Raw genomic sequence first — 24,299 nt, 5'->3', positions numbered from 1 at the left:
CGTGTAATTCTCTTAAAAGGCCATTAGCACGATGTATGCATACATTTCTGCAAGAGCCACTTGGGTGGCCCAGCTGCAATTATCTCCTGATCATTTTCTCTACTCTCTTCCCACAAAATTGTATCCTTTACGCAAGCCATTTTCTCCAGGTCGTATTTTTTTTTCTATGTTTTTGCCCCTCGGATATATTATTCGGCGTAAAGTTTTCTGCAATGCATTCAAGTGAATGGTTTTTTTTTTTAAATGCAGCCAAAAAAAAGACACTGTGATGTAAAAGTAGAGGTTTTGGAATGCAAGCATTAGCGGTTTAAAACTGGTTATAAAAAGGGGAAATGAAAGGCCAACTGGGGGTCTGCAGAAGATTATTGCCACACTGGAACCAAACGTTGCATCCCATAGTTGAAAACAAGAAATCTCTTGACACCAGCATTCTCCTAAAAATTCCGCAAGAGGGCAGCCTTTACCTGGAAATAAACAGTATTAGCTGAACGTCAGAAAAAGCTAGAAGTACGTTCTGCAAACTGTGCTTTTGCAGCTTCAACGGGAAATCCTTCCCACACCCACAAAAATGTATTAAAAAAAAAAAAACCTCAGAGATTTGCAAATTAATTTCAGCAACTCAGGGTATGTGTCCAAAAATATATATTCAGGTAGTCCTCGCTTAGTGCCTAGTTGGGACCGGCGGCTCAGTCAGTAAGCAAAGAATGGCAAAGTAAAATCTTAAGATCTTCCTTCAGCAAAAAAGTTTCCTGCTTCTGGCAAAAATTACCCCACACCAAACAATGGACTTATTTAACAACCGCAGTGTCCGCCTTTGTGACATCTTTCACTGCTGCAAAAACAGATCATAAAGTCAGGTATAGTCATGTGATGATTTTCTTTGCAATTGTCAGGGATTATGACCAAAAATGGCAGGTTCAATTACGGTTGTAGGTTGAGGACCACCTGTATCTTAACTTGCAGGGAGATTAGAAACAAGCATGTATCTATTTCCAACATTAACAAAAGGAGCAATTCGTCCCCCCAAACACACATCACACGTTAACGAGCAGAGAAATCAAATATTTGCTGAATTGCAACTGTTTGCAAGAAATCAAAGGCGACCAAGTGATGTATTTAAAGAGCTTTCAGAATTAAAAAAAAAAAAAGGTTTATTATGGGTCCAGGAATATTCCTCTATTGAATACAAAAAGAAAAAAAGAAATATTCAAAGCATCACATAATACTGATCGTGAAACCATACTCAAACGGATGCAGAGTGACAGCTAAAATCAAGGACCCTCCCACCGAGTCTTAAAAATACACACAGAGACACAAAGATCACAACAACTCAGCTTCAAAAGTGATACTGAAATCTGAATTTGTTTTCAGAGCAGGAATTGTCCCCTGAGACAAGGAACATGGACCCAAGCAAATCTCCTTTCCAAAGAACTATCAAGGGTTTTCAGAATGCAAGGAATTAGCACCAAAGTACCGTTCAGTTTTGGGCTGGAAGGGGAAAGGCGGGCAGAGGAAATTGGAAAGGAGGCCAAGAGGAGTTTTTTTTTTCCTCTTCAGACCACAACTCAACTTTGATTTAAGCCAGGTGTTGTCTACTGATGTACTTATTTACACACAGCAGTAGGTGCAATTTAGGCGCAACGGTGTTCCAAAATTTGTTACTTGATGCATTTTGACACGAAAACATGTCTCGGTGCTCGTGGCTTAGTTCTTGATCCTCTGCGGTAAGAAGAGATGGACAGGTGCAAAGGGAGGACAGGAAGTCAGCCAGGCTGGAAAGGTTCCTGACGTAGGAAAAGGGGGACAGCAGCCGAGAGCAGACAGGATGTCCTTCCCGGCAAAACCAAAGCATCACCCGTTAAGTCACATGGTTTGTTTGCTACTCGTTTTTAGTACTAATTGTACCTTCCAGAACTAAGTGACGAGTAGCGAGATAACACTGCACCATCATCATGAGTGTCTTTCAGAAAATAACATGGGTATAGTCCTCAACTTATGACCACAATGGAGCCAAGCTTTCTGTTGCTAAGTGAGGCTTCCTGTTATTTAAGCGAGTTTTGCCCCCATTTTACGACGTTTCTTGCCACAGTTGTTAAGCAAGATCCCTGCAGTTGTTAAGTTAGGAGCATGGTTGTTAAGTGAATCAGGCTTCCCTGTTGACCTTGCTGGTCAGGTTTGCAATTGTCATAAATATGCCATTGTCATAAATATGAGTCAGTTGAATTTTTGATCATGTGACCTTGGGACGGTCGTTGAGTGTGAAAAACGGCCATAAGCCACTTTTTCGGCACCATAACAACTTCAAATGGCTACTAAAATGTGTGTGTGTGTGTGTGTGTGTGGTTATAAGTCAAGGACTACCCGTACACATCACACCCAAGTCATAATATATTTGTTTTGTTGAAGGTTTTGCATGATGCCGGTACCCGATTGTAATGCTTTAGTGTTATGGACAAATCAAGACCATTATCGCTCGATAAACCATGGTCCAAACCCCTGGGCAAATATCACATACAAACACAGTTAACTGTCTGATAAAAGAGGTTTTGGGAGTGCTCATTGCACAAGTTAGGCTTCACAGGTAGCATTAAACAACAAGACGGCTGGGCTTGAGCTTTGCAGAGCGTGCAAATTCCACTCCTTGTATAACCACCGTCTATAACTTAGCACGTAGTGTGAACCAGCCGTTTACCATTCCTATAGTAAATTTGTCTCGGCATGATATGGGGAAGCGTATCCAGTGAGGGCCTTAGTGTCCTATACGATTCTCCCACTGAAACCTCAAAGGGAAGGAGGCCAATTTACGGCTGTTGCAAATCAGCATTTCTTTTAAAAAATTAATTGTATCTTGTTTGGTGACGGGGGCTGCAATTCCGTTCCATTGCATAGGAAACTAACTTATGCCAACTCATCATTATCAGTCCGTCTAGATCAGTGATGGCTAACCTTTGGGACGTCGCGTGCCTGTACCCATAATGCAATGCGTGCGTGACTCCTTGCGCCCTCTAGCCTCCCCTGCACATGCGTGTGGGACCCCTGCACTCCCTCCGCCCCTTGCGCATGTCTCACGCATCTGCCCCGACCCCTATGTCTCACGCATCCGCCCCGCTCCCCCCTACGCATGCACGGCAGATACACGAAAATCAGCTGGCTGGCGGGAGGCATGCACGCATGCACATTGAAACTGAGCTGGAGCGACAGTTCGCGCACCCGCGGAGATGGCTCTGCGTTGCCACTTCCGTCACACGTGCCATAGGTTCGCCATCACGGGTCTAGATTAACGTTACCGAAAGTTTTCAAAAAACAACCGTCAGGTCCACCATCTTCGGCTTGGCGCTTCGCTGGTGTACTGCCATCAAACCCCATTTGGAGATCCCGTGAACTGGACCAGAGTCCGTCTAAAAACCCAAAGCATCTCTTCCACCAACATGCTACAATCTCACTGGGGGCTTACAGGTCATTATTATTTTATCTTGTCCCTATCCATTAAAGGCAAGGGTCCAGGAAGGAAGAGCATTTATCTCTTTACCAAAAAGCAGGGTCCACTTTGGAGATGATTCAAATGGAGAGAAGTGTCCTCGCTGAACATTTGTTGACTTCTCATCGGAGTTTGGGATTAAACCACATAAGGTATATTTGAGAATCCTTGGGGCCAATTCTAAAGGTCAGAAGGCAACTCCAGATCCGAGTTTGGTACGGGCTACCAAAATCTTCATCGCCCTTTGTTCAAAGGTGGACATCTGGTTCTAGATGAGCTCCTCCAGCGATGGAGTTGAGTACGGGGAGGGGGCTGTTTCCCCATACCTGGCAGTGTGAAGATGCGCAGAATTCTGGGAGTTAAAATCCACGCAACTTCAAATTGCCAAGTTTGCAAAAATCCCAAGCTGGAGCCTCCAGAAATGGATCCAACTGAAACAAAGTACAGAATTTGAGCCCCAAACTAAGAAGTTGTGGAGATCTGGATAGAAATCACTCATGGTATTTTTTGAAGGTACTTTGGTTTTGGGTAGGATTTGATAAGTCCAGAATGAAAAGCATTATTCAAGAGAAAAAAAAACGGACATTTAACTAAAAGAGGCAGCTGTTGGTTAAATTATACTACAATAGCAAGAATAGGCTAATATAAATTTAAATAATACGTCCACTTAAATACGTAGAATATTAATGACACAGCAACTAATAGTACTATGAAAACCCTCCCTTTTTTTTTAAAAAAATATCTATTTTAAAACTACTGGTCTTCAGGAGTTTTAAATCTCAACGGAAAAGCTCCTTGCCTTGTCCTTGGTACTTTCAAACATAATTCAAATAATTCCCAAAGACAGCAGTCAGATCAAACTGGTTTTCAAAAGCTCAAGTCTGTCAGGGAAGTGGCTCCTAAAAAAAAAAATCTTCATTTTTTTTTTGTTTAGATAAACCCTGCAAATGAAGAACAGAAAATAAGAGATTAAGAGACGGTTGTTTTTAAATGCCAAGAAATTACACATTAAGGCATAACGGGGGGTGGGACTTTCTATGAGCACAATGGTCAGAGTTTGTAAAAATGGTGTACACCTTATTGTTGGGTGTCAGGTTTAGTGCAAAATGCACGTGTAGCTAATGACCATCCTTATTGTTATTTCCCAAATCTGCAATAAACCATTTTTGAAGAAGAAAAAAAAACAGGACTCAAAAGTGCATCTAACCATTGATTTTGTGTAAAAATCAATGATTAGTCATCAGCTTCCCAGCCAACGGAAAATTGCAAGCGCACAACTGATCTCAGAGGATATACAGTATGATATTAGATACCACATTTCTCGAAGTTATGGAAACTCTGAACAGATGCACAGGAAGCCACCTGATGGCACAGGGTCTTAAAGCCGTACCCAAGAAATAATGACGACAGGTTGCAGCTCCTTAGATTTCTTTTATGTATAAGGAAAACCTTTTTAAGACCTGTGCAACAGTAGAATGGTCTACCAATGGAATTTGCAGACTCTCCATCTCTGAAGATTATCAAGGAGCCAGGCAGCCACTTCGCATAAATGGTTCCATTGGTTTCACTGTATGCTACAAAGGTTGATGACCTCTGAGGTCCCATCCCCCAATTCCACAATGGTCCAATCGAATCATTCCATACAGCATGGACAGAACTGACACTGTAATTCAATCCTCCATGGTCCAGAGACCAGCCCAAGCCTATGTTCACCCACCAAGATAAACTGACCATGTGGCTTGATGTGGGGCCCTTGCTGTGCTCCGAGCTTGGTTTTTTTCTTGGAGACTTGCTAGGAGGGAGTAAGGTTTGTAGGGGGAGGGAGGGAAGGAGGGAGGGGAGGAGGAGGAGGAGGAAAAAGGAGAAAGGAGAAGAAAGGAGGACAAGAACAAGAGGAGGGGGAGGAGAAAAGGAGAAAGGAGGAGAGAACAAGAGATGGAAAAGGAGGAGGAGGAGGAAAGAAAGAGAAAGGAGGATGAGAACAAGAGGAAGAGGAGGAGGACGAGGACAAGAATAAGAGGAGGAGGAGGAGGAGGAGGAAAAAGGAGAAGAAAGGAGGACAAGAACAAGAGGAGGGGGAGGAGAAAAGGAGAAGGGAGGAGAGAACAAGAGAAGGAAAAGGAGGAGGAGGAGGAAAGAAGGAGAAAGGAGGACGAGAACAAGAGGAAGAGGAGGAGGACGAGAATAAGAGGAGGACGAGGACGAGAATAAGAGGAGGAAGGGGGAGGGGGAGGAAAAAAGGAGAAAGGAGAAGAAAGGAGGACAACAAGAGGAGGGGGGAGGAGAAAAGGAGAAAGGAGGAGAGAACAAGAGGAGGAAAAGGAGGAGGAGGAAAGAAGGAGAAAGGAGGACGAGAACAAAAGGAATAGGAGGAGGAGGACAAGAAGAGGAGGAGGAGGAGGAGGACTGTAGGGTTCTTTGTGCTCTCTGAGCTTGGTTGTTTTCTTGCAGACATCATCAACGCTAATAAGAAGAGGGAGGTTTGCTCTCGTTTTTATAGATTAGCAGCCTGCCCTATCAACTGGCTTGATACTGCACAGGGTTTCTCACTTCAAAGGACAAACTATCTTTCAAATCAAACTGTAACGGGTAAGGTTTTGGAAACTGACAAGTGCTGTGCTTTGCCAAATGTTTCCATTCATTTTAACTGGATTTGGGCCATTTCTTTGATTTCGAAAAGGGAACCCTCCTTCCAACCTAGGACCATGGAAGATGCAAAGGTTCTTATTGCAAAAGTATGCATACCTTGGAGTGTTGGGCGAACCTCCCCCGTCTTGCAGTGTTACACCATCTCGTACTGGTTACTCGTGATGGACCGGGAGAGGCAGCAGGCCAAGAAAATGCCAATCAACTAACAGAGAAAAGGAAAGGCAGCATCAACTGGATAACATCAAGCTAAACATCTGGACAGACAATCCTCGGCTTTGTTTAGCGACCATTCAAAGTTACGACGGCACTGAAACAAGTGACCTATGGGTATTTTTCATACTGATGACCGTTGCAGCCTCCCCACGGGATCAAAATTCGGATGCTTTGGCAGCCGATTCATCTTTATGACAATTGCCATATCCCAGGGTCACGAGATCCCCTTTTGCGACGTTATGACAAGCAAAGTCATTGGAGAAGCCAGATTCACTTAACAACCGTGTTACTAAGTTAAAAACTGTGGTGATTCACTTAATGTGATGACCCAGAGTGTAACACAAACGTAATGAAATCCAAAACGTAAATAAATGTCCTTTAATGCCTCCAACTTGGCCCCACTGTTCAATAATTCTCCGTTGGAGATAAAACTTATTCAAAAATAGTCTTCAAAAGAAAGCAATACAGTCCGAACTCAATGAGCGGATAGAGGTGAAATAAAAAACCAAAACAAACTACAATGAAGGAATTTCCACAACGGACCAGGATAAGTAATTACCAACTCCGAGGAGATAACAAGGCACAGTCTGTTGGAAGGATGCCAGTCAAGGTAACTTCAGCCCAGAATAAAACATGCTTTGCTTCTGGCAATGCTGTGTTTTAACCGTCTCTCTTATATACTATTCTCCCCAGCTGCAACCAATGAGGGGGATCATGGCCGCTTCCTCTCTTGCAAGCCAAGTTGTTTCCTTCTCTGTTCCTCCCTGCATGTCCTAGGATGCAGAGGGGATGGGCCTGGTTCTTCCTCTGACAGCCCAGCCGGCCTCTGCCCTTCCCCAGCCTCCTCCACAACCTCCGGAGCCACACTTCCACTCCCTGTCGGCTGTTCCTCCTCTCCCTCAGAGTCCAACTCTAACAAGGGCATGACACTTAACAACTGTGGCAAGAAATGGGAATTATTTTATCAATGGTTGGAAAATAAAAGTGGAAGTTAGAAATTAAATATAAGAATATGGAAGAGAAGAAGCTCAGAAAGGTGGGGTTATAACGATAAGGTATATTATGTGTTAGCAGGTTAAAATAAGAATGTAATTGTTGTTATGGTAAGGAATTTGTATTAATTAGAAACATTATTGTACAGATGACACACTGTTTAAATGAAAGATGGAATGCTTGTAAAATAAAATTTAAAAATGTAATTAAAAAAAGAAAAGATCAAACAGAAAAAAAATCACAGGTGTTAGGACAGGTGAAGGTCCACCTGCACGGTTCTTCAGGAAGGCTCACCTGGAAACAAGCAGTGCCAAAGGAGATCCCAGCCACAATGCCCATCTCAGAGTCCATGGTTTGTATCACCAGGCTAAAACAACCCTGCAGAGAGAAACAAGAGCCGGAATGATATGTGGAATTTAATTGACATAAAAATAACATAGTGAAATATTGCATAAGCTAATGAGATTACAATTTAATAAAAGCAACTGTATTATTATTAGAATTGCACTTGTTAAACATAAATATGATGAATACTATTTTACTTGTATCAAAATGTGACTAGAAAGAGGATTTTTAACAAATATATATAATAATGCATAATTAAAAATTAAAAAGGGGATAAAAAATGGAAAATTATAATTCAATATAAATTTGTGAACTGTTATTAGAAACATATAATTTGTCAAACACAGCAAATATGATTATTCATATATTGTCTGTAGTAAAAGGAGTGATGTTAAGAATATAGAGATTGACACAAAATAATATACTGTAGTATCAAATAATCAAGATGGATAATTTAACAAAATATGCGTATTAATATCAAATTTTATAAGATTGTCAATTGTGTTAAATATGAAGAATATTGTTTTAATATGTAAGACACTCCAGAACCACACTGTTCACACAATGATATGCTTGTTGAAACAAAAAATAAAAAATTTATTGAGAGAGAGAGAGAGAGACAGAGACACAGAGAGAGAGAGAGACAGAGAGAGAAATAAGAGCTACCAGCAGAGGCCTTTCCACAAGGAACCAAAAACACACCCAGTCCCTTTCAACCTTGACTTGACTTTAACCTCAATCGAAGATCGTATGCCGAGTTCTTTGAATCGGGATGGGAGGCTTGCAAAAAGATCCTACCGGTTGTGTCAATATTTGCGCAGCGCCCTCTGTGCTGTCGCTTTAGAGCAGTGGACTTTGGAAGCATTTAGCAACCAAGACCTGCTCCCTTCTCAGCTCAACAGGAAGTCGGGAGAATAAAGGCTAGGATCTCCTCACAATCCAGTGTTTGCATTCTATGCCACGCACTCAGGGCTGCTGGGGGTTCGCAGGGGTTCGGGAGAGCCCCTGGCTCAGATTCTGTGCCGTTCAGAAAACCCCCAATCCCACTCTTGTCTGGCCCTGCCCACCCGCCCCTCCCTGGAGTCCCCACGCGGCCTGTTTTGGGTGAAGGAAGGCTTGGGGAGGGCGAAAAACGGGCCTCCCAGAAGTTCAGGATGGCCAGGAATGGGCCCGTTTCCGGCTTCCAGAGAGCCTCAGGAGCCCCGGGAGGCTGTTTTTGCCCTCTTGGAGGCTCGAGGAAAGCCTCCGGAGTCCGGGGAGGGCAAAAATGCCCCCACCTGCCTTGGTGCAGAGGCCGACTAGACCACACCCACCACGGCCATGCCGATCAGGCAGAAAACACATTGCTAAAATGTTTAAAGCCCACCCCTGCACACAGTCCTTGTTATCTCACATCGTGCCCCTTCACATGACCATGGATACTCAAAAATCACGGTCACTTGAGCTAAACTAATTTCATAGATACAGAAGCAATGAAACTGGTGAAGATGAAGCTTAGGGAAGTTCCAGCTTCATTCCTTCCGCTCGAGACTGTCATGTTCTGCCTTAACAGTTTTGAAACCTCCCTAAAGACACATCCTGCCTTCCCGCCACTTGGATATACGGGCCTTCTGTTGTCCCAAAGGTGCTTTTTCAAGAGGCAACTGGACTTTCTGGTTTGTCTTTGAAGACATTTCCCACCTCATCCGAGAAGCTTCTTCAGCTCTTGAGAGCAGAAGAAGTTTATGAAAGAAGCTGAAGAAGCTTCTCGGATGAGGTGGGAAACGTCTTCAAAGGAAAAACAGAAAGTCCAGTTGCCTCTTGAAAAAGCACCTTTGGGGCAACCATGTCCTGGATGACGTAGAATCTCTATAGACCTTCTGTTGGCCCAAGAAAAGCCTAACTGTTGTGGCCTGTCGGCCACCAGCCCCTCCAGCAGCTGAATCGGAGGAGGAGGAGGAGGGGGAGGCGTGGGAGTCAGGGCCAGCATCAAGGCAACCTGAGAGCTCCAAGGGGGAAGAGGAAATGAAGCTGTCAGAGAGAGAGAGAGAGAGGCAGAGCCTGGGCTGTCTGTGAGCCCTCAGAAGGAGAGTCAACAGCCCTCGGGTCCTCCTCTAAGGGGAGGAACAGCTGAGTCCATTGCCTGATGCACAGAAGGCAGAGGAGAGGCGAGCAGCGGAAATCTATGGGCCGGTCCTTGGGACAGAAGAGCTACCACTGCTAACGAAGCCCCACCCTAGCTCTGGGGATAAAAGACAGGAGGTGGAGATGAATAGGTGTGGCAGACAACTATCCATCTCCCTGCCAGACAGACTTGTTAGCCTGCATTGAGAGAGAGAGGGGGAGGGAGGTGGGGGAGAGAGAGAGAGAGAGAGAGAGAGAGACAGACAGACAGACTTTTGGCCTGGGCTGCTGGCTCTCCTAATAAAGAAATCATTGATTTAACTACAGAGGGTTTGTCGTGTTTGGGAGCTGGGTCTGAACACTAATGTGTCCCTTGGACCAACAGACATTGCCTTATGACACAACACCGAGTGAGGCATCCATCACGGCTTATCAGTAAACTCTGTTAAAAAAAAGCCATGTCTTCATGCAAAGGTGGGCACCTTCATTGCAGCCCAGGAAAAAAAGGCCAAAGTGGTGATATCATGGTGTCCATGGAAAAGGAGGAATGGGGAACCAATTTGCCACCTTCTTTTTTTTGATTGAAAACGTGTTTAACTTTGTGAGTGGCTTAATCTGGTTATTTTCATTTATTTCTGAGTAAGTTTTTTTTTAAAAAAAGCTACCATTAAGCAGCTTGCTGTCATGCCCCTGTAGGAATCTGACTCGGAGGGGGAAGCCGAACAGGTGACAGGGAGTGGGAGGGTGGCTCGGTTGGCTGTGGAAGAGCACAGTCTGGCTGGGCAGAGCAGGGAAGAGGTAGAACAAGGGAGAGGGAATTCAGAGGAAGACTCAGGCCCACCCTCTTTATCCTAGGGCATGCAGGGAGGAACGAAGAAGGGAGCAACGTGAGTTGCATGGCTTACAGGGGAAGAAAGGGCCCTGATTCCCTTCATTAGCTGCAGTTGGGAACACAGTGTATAAAAGAGGAAGCTGCGCACAGCAAATTGTTGAATTTATCTGGTATCATTGTGGCTTATCTGTGTTCCTGGAGTCTTCCCAACTGTGTGAGTTTTGCTATGCTTTCAAATCTGAAATTCCTTCTCCTGCCCTGTCAAGTGAATTACTTCAGCTTCGCTTGTTTGGATTTTAAGTTACAGTTTGTGTGTACCTTGTTTTGGATTGAATTTTCTACAGTTAAAGGCTGTTCCTAGAAGAGTTTTTCTCCAGCCGAAGGTAACCTGGACATTAGGAGCAAAGTTGGAGATAATAAAGGGACTCTTTATTGCTTATTTGACTGTGTTGCCTTTGTGCCACGCCCCTGGTCCTTATAGCTTGCCAGAAAACCAAAATTTGGAAGAATCAGCTCATTTTTCCAGATTTCCAGATTCTAGAGAAACCCAGAAAGATCAGCAGGCCTTCACTTACTCGTTCGTAAACTTTGCCTCCTGCTCTGGTGATGTTCTTCAAGTCATCAGCTGTACAGTTCACCGAAGGTTTGCAGCAACTGATGGGAATGCCTTTCTCTTTGAAGTAGTCGCTCGTTTTCCAGTCTGTGTAATTCTCTACCCCGCAGCAGTGTAACTGCAAAAACCAAGGGAGCACGAGATGACCATGGCCAGACATACAAACTATCATCACCCGAAAATAGGATGCCCCAATGTCCAAATAGCCTGTTGCATGACTTCCAAGAAGTGCTCTAACTTGGAAAGAGGGCTGTGAAAATATGTACAGACTGCTCACATGCTCGACATAAACTGTTTCCACTCCTACCCTCAAAACAATGCTATAGAGCCCTGCACACCAGAACAACTAGACATAAGGACAGTTTTTTCCCGAACGCCATCACTCTGCTAAACAAATAATTCCCTCAGCACTGTCCAAGTATTTACAAAGTCTGCATTACTGTTAATCTTCTCATCATTCCTTATCACCCATCCCCTCCCACTTGGGACTGTATGACTGTCGCTTGTATCCTTACGATTTATATTGACTGTTTCCTAGTATGATATGATGGCTTATTGTACCCTACTTATTAAGTGTTGTACCTGATGATTCTTGATGAATGTATCTTTTCTTTTATATACACTAGAGCATTTGCATCAAGACAAATTCCTTGTGTGTCCAATCACACTTGGCCAATAAAGATTATTCTCTTCTCTTCTCTTCTAATTTCTATTATATTCTTTTTCTGTTCTGTTTTATTCTATTCTATTCTATCCTATCTATCCTATTCTATTCTTTCTTATTCTATTCTATTCATTCTTCATTCCATTATTCTATTCCATTCCATTCCATTCCATTCCATTCCATTCCATTCCATTCTATTCTATTCTATCCTATTCTATTTCTATTCTATCTATTCTATTCTATACATTCTTCATTCCATTATTCTATTCTATTCTATTTCCGGAAGGCCCGTTTTCAGCTGAGAGGCGCGCGCATGCGCAGTGCAGGTAAAAGGGCAGGGTGGGGATGTTGAGCGCGCATTGCGGGGAGGCAGGACGCATTGCATTGTGGGTGCCAGAACGCACGCTTTCGGCACATCACAACAAAAAGGTTCACCATCACTGGTGTAGGGTCTCCTGCTTCAGCAGAGGGTTGGACTACAAGACCTCCAAGGTCCCTTCCAACTCTGTTATTCTATTCTATTCAATCTTTCACAGCCTGCTTATAATTCCATATCCCAGATTATTCATTTTATTATTAACCTCCCCAACACTAAGATGGCACATCCTGTGGCAGGAGTTTGGAAGTACAAAGGACCTATCCTAAATTCCTGGTATCTTTCCAAATGGAAAAAAAAATCATACAATATACTGAATAATATTTTGGTCAACATTTTTTTTAAAAAAAAATTAAATTCATCTTGTAAGATCTCATTCCCTAGTTCCCATAAATAAAGATCAAATTTCACCAGGGTTCATAATGTTGCTTCCCCTACTTTTCAAGATTTATTTAGGGAACTCACCTCAAAGTATTTTGGGGACAGAACAAGCTATATGTTTATACATTATAGCAAACCAAAAGGATGTAAGTTATAACAAACACGAAGAAAAAGACAAGGTTTCCACTCACTGTTGTCTGGACATCATTGATTGCTTTGCTAAGATCGTCACTGGTCCCATTGTAACGCTTCACAGCATTTTCATAGTTTTTATTAAAACTATCTTTTATCTTTAAGGAAAGGGAGAAAGTTCCATCATGTACAGGTAGGTGAGGCTGTCACCTGATCAAAAGACAACTTCAGCCGTTTGAATGAGACAAAAGTAAGGGGAGATGCAGAGGAATGAAAAGGCCCAATAACATATCAGAATGGTAAATTCTTAGAGAAGACTTTGCAGAAATAGAAAAATGCCAATTTCAAGATATGACTCAAATCAGAGGTAGTAATTTTCTGTCAGTTTCAACCTTCTTGTGTTAATTTTTTTTTAAAAAAATGACAATTTGCACATATTTTTATACAGCAAAAATGCCAAAGCAGATGTTTTCAAATGCATTTTGGTACATTAAGGCATAGCCGATGCTAAAAATACAAAGAATTTAGAATTGGAAGGATTTTACATTATAATTCGCGTTTTGGTATGGACTCAAACGTTTTCTACACACAACACCATCCTAAATTGGCTGTGCAAAATGTCAGTCACAAGTCAGACAGGCTCGTTTGGAAAGACATTTTGAAATTTTATAGAACATAAGAGAAGTTTGGGACAACTTAGAGGCAATTTTACACACACTCCTATCCCCAAATGCATTTACTATGAGATTACACACCACTTTGAAGGGAATTTTTTAGGAAACAGTGTTTTTAAAAACTGAGATCAAATCTGAATGAAATAACCTTTACTGGAAGGGTTTTTCAGGAATCTTTGCTGTTTGGCAAGCTACAGTTTTCCAGGAAAACAAAAGAGGATCTTACAGCAAACTTCCTGAGGAAAAATAACAGGAAGTTCCATTTTTACCCCATTAAAACAGCAAATTGTCGAAGACACAGCACACACCTCATGTCTGAAGACAAAACCCAGAATGGCAGCCACTAGCACCACAAGGAAGATGATGGTTAAGAACATGGCATACTGTGGACAGAAAACAAGAATGAAGAACATCAACATGACCCTCAATGTTGTTGTAGAAGAATAAACAATTTAATCAACCAGAATAAAGTTGGAAGGGACCTTGGAGGTCTTCTAGTCCAGCCCCCTGCTCAAGCAGGAGAACCTATACCACCTCAGACAAATGACTGTCCAGCCTCTTCTTAAAAACCTCCAGTGAGGGAGCACCCGCAACTTCTGGTGGCAAGCTGTTCTACTGATCAATCGTCTCACTGTTAGGAAGTTTCTCCTTAATTCCAGGTTGGAATTCTCTCTTTCATTAATTTCCATCCATTATTTCTTGTCCTTCCTTCAGGTGCTTTGGAGAATAATTTGACCCCCTCTTCTTTGTGGCAGCCCCTGAGATATTGGAACACTGCTATCATGTCAGCCCCAGGCCTTCTTTTCTCTAAACTAGCCAAACCCAAATCCTGCAACCATTCTTTATAGGTTTTAGTCTCTAGTCCTTTTAATCATCTTAGTTGCTCTTCTTTGCACTTTTTCCTAAAGTCCTTAACTTATGACTACAACTGGAACCAGAACTTCTGTTACAGTTGTTGAGTCACTCCCAATTTTATTTCTGCAGTTGTTGTGCATAAGTGATTTGTTAAGCAAGTCCACTTCCATTAAGCAAATCTGTTTTCTCTCCAGTTGATTTTGCTTGACAGAAGCTGGCTGGGAAGGTTGCAAATGGCGACCACATGACCTCAAGACAGTACAACTGTCACCAATACGCGCTAGTTGCCAAGCGGCCAAATTCTGATCAAGTGTAGGGACACTGCCATAGCCATTAACGGGAGCACTAATTCACTAGTCACTTTTATCAGTACCATCGTAACTTTGGTTGTTAAAAGCTGAGGAATACCTGTACCCCAGCTATAACAAAGACGCTGTGCAGAGGGGAAAAAACCCAGCCAAATCATAAAGTATGGTCTACCGTATTTACCAGACTACAGAGCGCATCGGAATATACGCCGCACCCACTAAATTTTAAAAGAAAAAAATATTTTTACATATATTAGCCGCACCAGACTATAAGCCGCAGATATATATGTGTCGAGTGCACCAAAAACTACCGGTAGCATCTTCTTCTTTGCATTGACCTCTTGCATCTGTCATGTTTTTGCGCCCCCTGATGGCAGTTAGCGAAGAAAAAATCTATAGATAAGCCGCATTGTTGTACAAGCCGCAGGGTTCATAGTGGGGGGAAAAGTAGCGGCTTATAGTCCGGTAAATACGATAGTTGGGTTAAAATTCTGTCCTGGATTTAGATAAATACAGAATATAAATTTTCCATTGAAAGTCCAAGAATAGCAACAGCACTTAGACTTATATACCTCTTCCCAGTGCTTTCCAGCCCCCTCTAAGCTATTTACAGAGTCAGCATATTGCCCCCAACAATCTGGGTCCTCATTTTACTGATTTTGGAGGGATGGAAGGCTGAGTCAACCTTGAGCTGTTGGGAATCGAACTGCTGGCAGTTGGCAGAGTTAGCCTACAATACTGCATTCTAACCACAGGGAGGGAGGGGAAGGAAGGAAGGAAAGAAGGAAGGCAGGCAGGCAGGAAGGAAGGAAGGCAGGCAGGCAGGCAGGCAGGCAGGCAGGAAGGCAGGCAGGCAGGCAGGAAGGCAGGCAGGAAGGAAGGAAGGAAGGAAGGAAGGAAGGAAGGAAGGAAGGAAGGAAGATAGCAATAGCACTTAGACTTATATACTGCTTCACACTGCTTTACAGTGTACTATTTACAGTGTCAGCATATTGTCCCCAACTATCTGGGTCCTCATTTTACTGACTTTGGAAGGATGGAAGGCCGAGTCAATCTTGAGCTGGTGGGAATCAAACTTCTGGCAGTGGGCAGAGGAAGGAAGGAAGGAAGGAAGGAAGGAAGGAAGGAAGGAAGGGCAATAGCACTTAAAACTTATATACCGCTTCACAGTGCTTTACAGAGTCAGCCTCTTTGTCCCCAACAATCTGGGTCCTCATTTTACTGACCTCAGAAGGCTCGAAGGGTGAGTCAATCTTGAGCCTGGTGAGATTCAAACTGCCAAATTGCCGGCAGCCGCCAGGCAGCAGAAGTAGCCTGCAGTATTGCATTCTAACCACATGCGCCACGCCAACAGTATCATGCCTGCATCTTATTTTTACCTGGCCTGACATTGCAAATCCCAACCAGTTACTTGCAGTTCAACCCAAAAGCCATTTGAAACCATTACCAGTTTCAGCATCCATGTGCTTCCGCGACAGGTCGCAAAACAGCCAAAGGTGCCCAGCAGAGCGACCACCAATCCTGCCCCGATCAGGACGTAAGGAACATTGCTGGCCTTCTCATTCAGTAGAAAGAAGTAGACCTCCAAGCTCACCTTGCCCCAAATCCCAACGCCCAGGAGGATGATGCCAGAGAACTGGAAAGTTAGAAGAAAGAAATGTGTGAGTCAAAAGAGCAGCATTTCAGGAGATGTTTCCCTTGCAAACAAGCTGTTTCCTCCTAACCAGAACTCTCTGTGATTCTACGCTACCCTTGCATTGATGCGGATCAGCTCTGCTTCAACCCAAGTTCAAAACCGTCAAACACTATCTGGTTTGACTCTGCAACCAAACAAGACAAAGACTTCAACGGATAATTAGAATTGCAGAAAAAACAATTGCTACCAACCTGCCTTCCATTGAGGACCCGTATACTGCACGAATCAAAAAGAGAGCTGTCAAAATATCTACAGACCCTCACATCCTGGACATAAATTGTTTCAACTTCTACCTTCAAAATGTCATTATAGGGCATTGCACACCAGAACAACTAGACATAAGGACAGTTTTTTCCCACGTGCCATCACTCTGCCAAACAACTAATTCCCACAACACTGTCAAATTAACTACTAAGACTGTATTACTATTCTTTTTCTCATCCTTCCTATTCCCTACCTCCTTCTACTTATGTCTATAACCTTGTTGCTTGTATCTTTACGATTTAGTTTTATTTAGTTTCCTAGTATGATTTTGATTGCTCAGTTATCATCTTCTTCTTCTTCTTCTTCTTCTTCTTCTTCTTCTTCTTCTTCTTCTTCTTCTTCTTCTTCTTCTTCTTCTTCTTCTTCTTCTTCTTCTTCTTCTTCTTCATTCTTTCATTCTTTTCCACCTCAAGCACGAAGTTCAGAAGCGGTTTCCATGTGGAAACAAAAGTATTTTTGTTCTTTTTTTTAATCAAAGTAGTCAGTTTTGCCATTTCAGCCAACTCCATCAAGGAAAGCCAGATATCTTTTCCAACAGGGCTGAGAAAGATGGCACAAGAGAAAGCAAAAAGGTACACCCCTGCTTAAGATTTGTGGCTGGGTACAATTTATTTATCATAGTATTTTATATCCTGTCTTTATCGCTTTATAAATAACTCAAGGTGGCAAACGTATGTAATACCCCTTCCTCTGCCTGTTTCCCCCCACAACGACAATCTTGTGAGGTAAATTGGGCTGAGAGAGGACTGGCCCAAAGCCACACAATTGGCTTTCATGGCTAAGGCACAACTACAACTCACTGTCTCCTGGTGGTTGGCCCAAAGACACTCAATTGGCTTTCATGGCTAAGGTGAGACTAGAACTCACGGTCTCCTGGTGGTTGGCCCAAAGACACCCAATCGGCTTTCATGGCTGAGACTAGAACTCACAGTCTCCTGGTGGTTGGCCCAAAGTCAACCAATTGGCTTTCATGGCTAAGGTGAGACTAGAACTCACGGTCTCCTGGGGATTTCCCCAAAGTCATCTTGCTGGCTTTTCATGTTCAAGATGGAACTAGAAATCTCAAATCTCCTGGTTTCTCGCCTCGTGACTTAGCCACTAGACCAAACCGGCTTTGATAATCCATGATGGCCTTGCCTCCTAAAATTATGGAGCCCGTCATCTTGCTAAGGATTCAGAAAGAGGTTCTACTTTTAAAAACTCTTTAACTTTTTAAAAGTTTTTGGCCAGCAATGCTCCCCATCCTATGGGAAGCGTGCAATTGAATTGCACAGTAGATTGTTCAACCAGATTTAACCGGCCTCTATGAAGCTTTGTTTTCTCTTTTACTTCCTACTACTATCTCAGGATTTTTCTCAACTCTACAGCCAGTTTCCACAAGTCCTTCAAAAGCCAAGCCCTTGGGGATTCCACCCTCCACCCCCACTGCCGAAATCCCGCTTCCCCGCCTACCCCCATTCCCACATTCAGTACACCGATCGCCTTCCATTTCTCTTCTGTGGAAAGAGGCAAAGATAAACAACAGCGCCTTGCATTCAAAAGAACCGACTGCTGCTTCCTGGGAAAAAGCCACACTCACCTGAATCCAAAGCCTGGAGCAGCAATGTTGAAAGGAAAGGACATAGTTACTGACTGCATTCCACACATTGCTATTCACACACACACACCCCGCGCCCCAAAAAACTAGCAAAGCAAGCTGGCAACTTGAAAACAAATGAGAAAAGTAGAAAGGTGCAAGACCTTGGGCCTGGCACCTATCAGAGAGGGTTACTATTCCTTGCTGAGCCCTTTCCTTGAAGGATGAGGTCCCACCTTATCAAAGCAATGAGGTTATTATGTGTTTACTAAACCTAGGGAGGACTGGCGAAAACTATTCTCTGAAACATTTCAAAGTGTCCTATTTCGACGTGGGTGGGTGTTGACGGACAGCGGGATGTTCTGCTCTTTTTTGCAGGGTGTCTTTCATCAGGCTGGTTGCACCCCCGAGGAAAAAAACAAACTTTATTGCTGATCTAAGAAGAGGTAGATAAAGAGAGAGAGAATATGCATTCCTTTGAGAAGTGGGACAGCGTGAATTTCCTTTCTCTTCCCTGAAGGTCTTTCAGAGGCCCATCGACAAGAGGAAGGAGTATTTGCACAAAATTGGAAAAGTGGTAATAATAGAACAGAATAACAACATTTGAAGGGACATTGTAGGTCATCTAGTCCAACCCCTCCACCCAAGCTTGGAGACCCTACACCATCTCTGACAAATGGTAGTCCAATTTCTTCTTGAAAGCCACCAGTGATGAAGCCTCCCACAACGAGACGTTTTGCTTCTCATCCAAGAAGCTTATTCGGCACTGATGGGATGATGGGCGATGATTTCAATCCTGTTGTAACTTCCAATGGTCAATAAACGGAAGATTATAATAATCCATAGGGCACCTCGCCCCCCCTTGGAAATTCCCCTCTTGTTCTTTGCACCGTAGCAAATGTGATGGTGTAGCTTTGGGGCTTCGCAATATTTAAATCTTTTTTTAAATGCTTTTTTTTTTTCAAATATAAGAAAAAATATACACATATTTTTGTATGTGTAGGATAGTGTGTCTTGTTTTTATGCTGCTGTTCTATCCGATGGGGGAAATAGGATGAGATCCTTATGGATGAGAATGTGATTAGAATGTGCAGAAATGAACAGATTAACGCTTGCCATAAAGGAGAAAGAACAAACTGAATATCATATGGCATGGGAGCTATTTTAGGGATGGCTGGAGAATAAAAACAGAAGTGAGAAATAAATGGAGATTAGTGAAATAAAGAATATGTTAAGATAGAGGTGTAAACAATATTATAATTATGATTGTTAAGATTATACCTATTATATTTTCATTAGAATATACTATTACTATTTATCTTCTCATCACTCCATATCACCCACCTCCTTCCACTAGTGACTGTATGACTGTAACTTTGTTGCTTGTATCCTTACGATTTTTATTGACTGTTTCCTAATATGATTTGATTGCTTTTTTGTACCCTATAGTTATTAAGTGTTGTACCTTATGATTCTTGGCTTTTGACGAATGTATCTTTTCTTTTATGTACACTGAGAGCTTACACACCAAAGACAAATTCCTTGTTTGTCCAATCGCACTTGGCCAATAAAAGAATTCTATTCTATTCTTCATTCCATTATTCTATTCTATTCTATTCTATTCTATTCTATTCTATTCTAGTAGGGAGAAATGAATAGAGTTATAATGCTGATTACTATTATTATTGTAAGATTAGAGAATTATTACCAATGTAACGAATATTGCAATTTTTTATTGTAATAGCACAGTGATGTTTGTACCCAGACGACATGCTGTTTAATGGAAGATGATATATTCAAGTTAAAAAATAAATAAAAACTTATTAAAAAAATACAAGAGAAAGGAGATGTTTCCTCTTGCTGCGTGGAAATTGGGTTCAGCTTACAAAACTTTCTGCAACGTTCAAGGTTGCAACAAGTTCTGGGTCAGGCACAAGGGCAGAGGGAAAAATAATAATAAGAGGCTGAACTTGGAACCCTGATTACTCCCAGATTATCTCATCAGTAGATAGAGAACTAAAAAAAAACACCCCCTTCACGCCACATCAATAACCTTTCCTCTATTTATTTATTTATTTTTTCTGGTTGGAAACTCCAAAGTTTGCAGGATTATAAGGAAGGTCTGAAGCTACCACTTCTCTTTGAGTGTCCACCCTCCTCCTTTATTAAGCCATGACTCCAGAGTTACAAGGGCTGGGTTCCATTCACACCACTTCCAAAAGCGTTCAGGTGGAATGCCACAAGCTGATTAAGAAATGCAAAGTATAGGGCAAATGGGAAAGAACAGCCTTTGTGCAAGTGATATTTAGATGCAAGAGTTTTGCAAATTCATGCAAGGAAGAAGAAGGGGAAAAAAACCTCGGTGACTGCATAGTCCCATCGCATACAATGCTTAAAGCAAAGGGTCCCTGCTTTGAAATCAGCTGGCTGAGGGATTCTGGGAGTTGAAGTCCCCAAGTTTTAAAGTTGCCAAGTTTGGAGACTTCTGGCTTCAAGAAATCAGCTGGCTGAGGGATTCTGGGAGTTGAAGTCCATGAATCTCAAAAAGTTTTTCAAGTTTCAAAAAACTGCTGAGTAGAATATTATGTTTTATTTTATTTTTTATTTTATTTTATCTTATATGTACCCATTTCATGTATTCACAACTATGTATACACTTATACTTATTATCTTGTAAACAATTGGCAAATCAAATCAAATCAAATAAATAAATAAATAAATTTTATTTTTGCACAAGGGGCTAAGCCAATGCCCGGGTTGCCTCCAGGCATGTGGGACCAAGAAGCCCCATCCTGGGCTGTGCTACACATGATGGGGCATGTAGTCCTCCCCCCCCACTTCTCTTTGCAAAAAGCGCCCCCTCTCTTTGCAAAAAGCAATTGAGGGGGGGGGATGAGGGTGGAAAGGAGAGAAAGACGCCCCCCTCTTGCCCTGCCCCTCCGTCTAGGGCGAGGGGAGGGACCCCCTTCCCCGCCCCCCATTGTTCCCTAGACCCTTCCTCACCCAGAAGATGAAGGTGTAGATGAGGAGGACGCTCTTCAGGCAGGTGATGACCGGCTTGGTCTGCAGCCTCCGCGATGGGGATGCCATGCCCGAGCCCGGACCCGCCGCTCGTCCACTCCAAAACCAAGCCAGGCTCCGACTGTTCCAGCCGCCGGCCCGGGCGGAACGAGCCGAGCCGAGCCTTTCCGGAAAAGGCCGAAAGAGAGAAAGAGGCGTCTTCTCCCGGCCAATCGCAAATATGGGCGGATTTGCCGAGCCCCTCCGGAAGATGCCGAAGGAGGGACCCCCTCCGTAGGATAAGCCGACGTCAAGCGTGGCCGAGCGCTTTTCCGGAAGACCCCGAACCCCAATCGGAATTATTCCGGCATATCCCGAAAGGAGGCAGGAGCCTCCTTCGGCTTTTTCCGACCTCTCGCCTCCTTCCCTACCCCACAACGTGGTTTAAGCAGGTTCGGGGGCTACTTTTGAAAAAAAAAAAAGGCAGCTTGGTTTGCACCGTGAAATGGGGCCCGCCCACCAGCAGCGGCGGATTTAAGAGTTTCGGGGCTTTTAAAAGATCAAAGTGGCCTCAGGGAGACGATATTATTTTTTTCCCCATGGGTTTGCAAAAATCAACACCTGCAAAAATTCTGTAGAGATTTCCCAAGTGATCCAGGTCATGGCTGTCCCAGAGATGCCTTTTTTTTTTTTTTCAGAAGGCAACTGGACTTTCTGGGTTGTTTTTTTTTTCCTTTTGAAGAGGTTTCGTTTCTCATCCCAGAAGCTTCTTCAGCTCTGACTTCCATTCCCCACTATCCCGAAAGAAATAGAATAGAATAGAATAGAATAGAATAGAATAGAATAGAAAATATGGAAGAGAATGGAATGGAATGGAATGGAATAGAATAGAATAGAATAGAATAGAATAGAATAGAATAGAATAGAATAGAAAATATGGAATAGAATGGAATGGAATGGAATGGAATAGAATAGAATAGAATAGAATAGAATAGAATAGAATAGAATAGAATAGAATAAAAATAGAAGAGAAATAGAATAGAAAAGAAAAGAATAAAAAATAGAATAGAAAATATGGAATGGAATAAAATAGAATAGAATAAAAAATATGGAATAGAATAGAAAATATAGAATAGAATAGAATAGAAAATATGGAATAGAATAGAAATAGAATAGAATAGAATAGAACAGAATAGAAAATATGGAATGGAATAGAATAGAATAGAATAGAATAGAATAGAATAGAATAGAATAAACAGAGTTGGAAGGGACCTTGGAGGTCATCTAGTCCAACCCCCTGATTAGGCAGGAAACTCTATACCCATTTCAGACAAATGGTTATCCAATCTCTTCTTAAAAACTTCCAGAAGTTTGTGGGACGAGAAACGAAACGTCTTCAAAAGAAAAAAAGAAAAAAAACGAAGTCCAGTTGCCTCTTGAAAAAGCACCTTTGGGACAGCTGTAAAAATCCATCTCGAATGAAAGGCGAAATCCAGCTTCTTCCTCTGCTGAATCCGGGCTATTCCTGTTGAATGTCTGCCTGCTCGACCAAATCCAACTCCTTTAACATGTTAAAAAGATGCCTGTCTCAACCTGATTCCCCAGCATTTGCCCTTCTTTTGTTCTTGACTAGATCATCTTACAGTAGCTTGGGCTACTTGTTTGTTTATAGTTTTTAGCTGGTTTTCCAGTGGTTGTTGTTTTTTCTTGAGGTTTTGTACACTGTCCAGAATGAGTTGGGCAGCCAATACATTTAAATAAACAAGTGAGCAAGCAAATAAATAAAGATTTCCGCCCAGGCTTCCTCCTTTCCCCTCTGCTTCTTAGAGTTGGAGGCAGTGACTTCATCACAGAATAACAAAGTTGGAAGGGACCTTAGAAGTCATCTAGTCCAGGGGTTACCAACTTTTGGACCTCAGGGACCACCAAACTCATAATTTTAAATCCCGCGGACCAGAGACCCTGGGAAAATCCCAAAAAAAGTCTGCAGGAAAATTCCCCATCCCGTTTTTCTACTGATCGATCATTCTTTATTTGGGATCTCAGGATACCGTCTCCAGCTCCGTTCTCAGGGGGAGAGAGAAAGAGAGAGACTTTTGGCTTCATGCAAGGAAAGCAGCAGAAGTCTTTCTCCCCCAAACTCCACCAAAATGGCTCAGCCTCTTGGAGCAGGATGCCTTGCAGGATCCCAAAGACTCGTTTCTGGTGGAGTTTGGGAGAGAGAAAGAAAAAACATTGGTGCTTTCCTTGCGTGCAGCCAAAAGCAGAAGAAGAAAGAAGCCGAAAGAAGCAGTCCAGTGGCCAGGTGAGGTGTGTGGGGCGAGTGGGGCAAGTTCTTCCCCTCCACCCTTCCCCCCTTCCCTCACTACCTTGTGTTGTGCGCAATGCAAGTGACACAAGCCTTGTGTTCTCGCGGGCCATGTGGGCGGCGCAGCCTTGTGTTCCCATGCAGCCTGGATTAATTGCTTTGGGGGTGACATTTCTCTGTGGCCACCAAAATTTTCTTGCGGACCACCAGTAGTCCCCGGCCCACTGGTTGGCAACCACTGGTCTAGTCCAACCACCTGCCCAAACAGAAGAGTCTCTATACCATTCTGGACAAATGGTTGTGCAGTGTCTTCTTAAAAAGACTGGGTGAAACCAGGCTCAATAGCAGGAACTGTGAGAGGGATCTTGGAGTCTTAGTGGACAACCAGATAAATATGACCCAGCCATGTACAACAGCAGCCAAAAAAGATAATGCAATCCTAAGATCCATTAACAGAGGGATACAATCAAGATCTATGGGGGTACTGATACCACTCTATAAAGCCTTAGTAAGACCACACCTAGAGTCCTGCATCCCGTTTTGGTCACCACCCTATTAAAAAGATGTTGAGACTCCAGAAAAAGTGCAGAGAAGAGCAACCAGGATGATTAGGGGACTGGAGGTTAAAAGATAAGATGAACCGTTGCAGGAACTGGGCAGGGCTAGTCTAGGGAAGAGAAGGACCAGGGGAGACACGATTGCAGTCTTCCAATATTTGAGGGGCTGCCACAGAGAGGAGGAAGAGGTCAAGCTATTCTCCAAAGCACCCAAAGGCCAGACAAGGAATAATGGATGGAAACTGATCAAGGAGAGGTTCAACCTAGAAACAAGGAGAAATT

At 42.9% G+C, this 24,299-nt stretch overlaps 1 protein-coding gene across 1 annotated transcript; it reads right to left on the bottom strand.

The window, feature by feature from the left end:
- Positions 1 to 1,133: 1,133 nt before the first annotated feature.
- On the bottom strand, positions 1,134 to 21,344 carry TSPAN6 (tetraspanin 6). The gene is made up of 8 exons (XM_026674764.2): positions 21,156 to 21,344; positions 16,064 to 16,252; positions 13,762 to 13,836; positions 12,839 to 12,937; positions 11,189 to 11,344; positions 7,628 to 7,711; positions 6,224 to 6,329; positions 1,134 to 4,419 (listed from the first exon to the last, which is right to left on the bottom strand). Exons 1-7 carry the CDS (start codon positions 21,240 to 21,242, stop codon positions 6,261 to 6,263), a joined length of 759 nt encoding a protein of 252 aa, XP_026530549.2. The 5' UTR covers positions 21,243 to 21,344; the 3' UTR covers positions 1,134 to 4,419; positions 6,224 to 6,260.
- Positions 21,345 to 24,299: the final 2,955 nt, after the last annotated feature.

The sequence above is a fragment of the Notechis scutatus genome, chromosome 10 (assembly GCF_049901735.1).
Source record: "Notechis scutatus isolate UNSWTSFEM ecotype Mainland chromosome 10, rNotScu1.2, whole genome shotgun sequence".
Taxonomy (NCBI): Eukaryota; Metazoa; Chordata; class Lepidosauria; order Squamata; family Elapidae; genus Notechis; species Notechis scutatus.
This window is presented reverse-complemented; position numbering and strand designations above follow the sequence as displayed.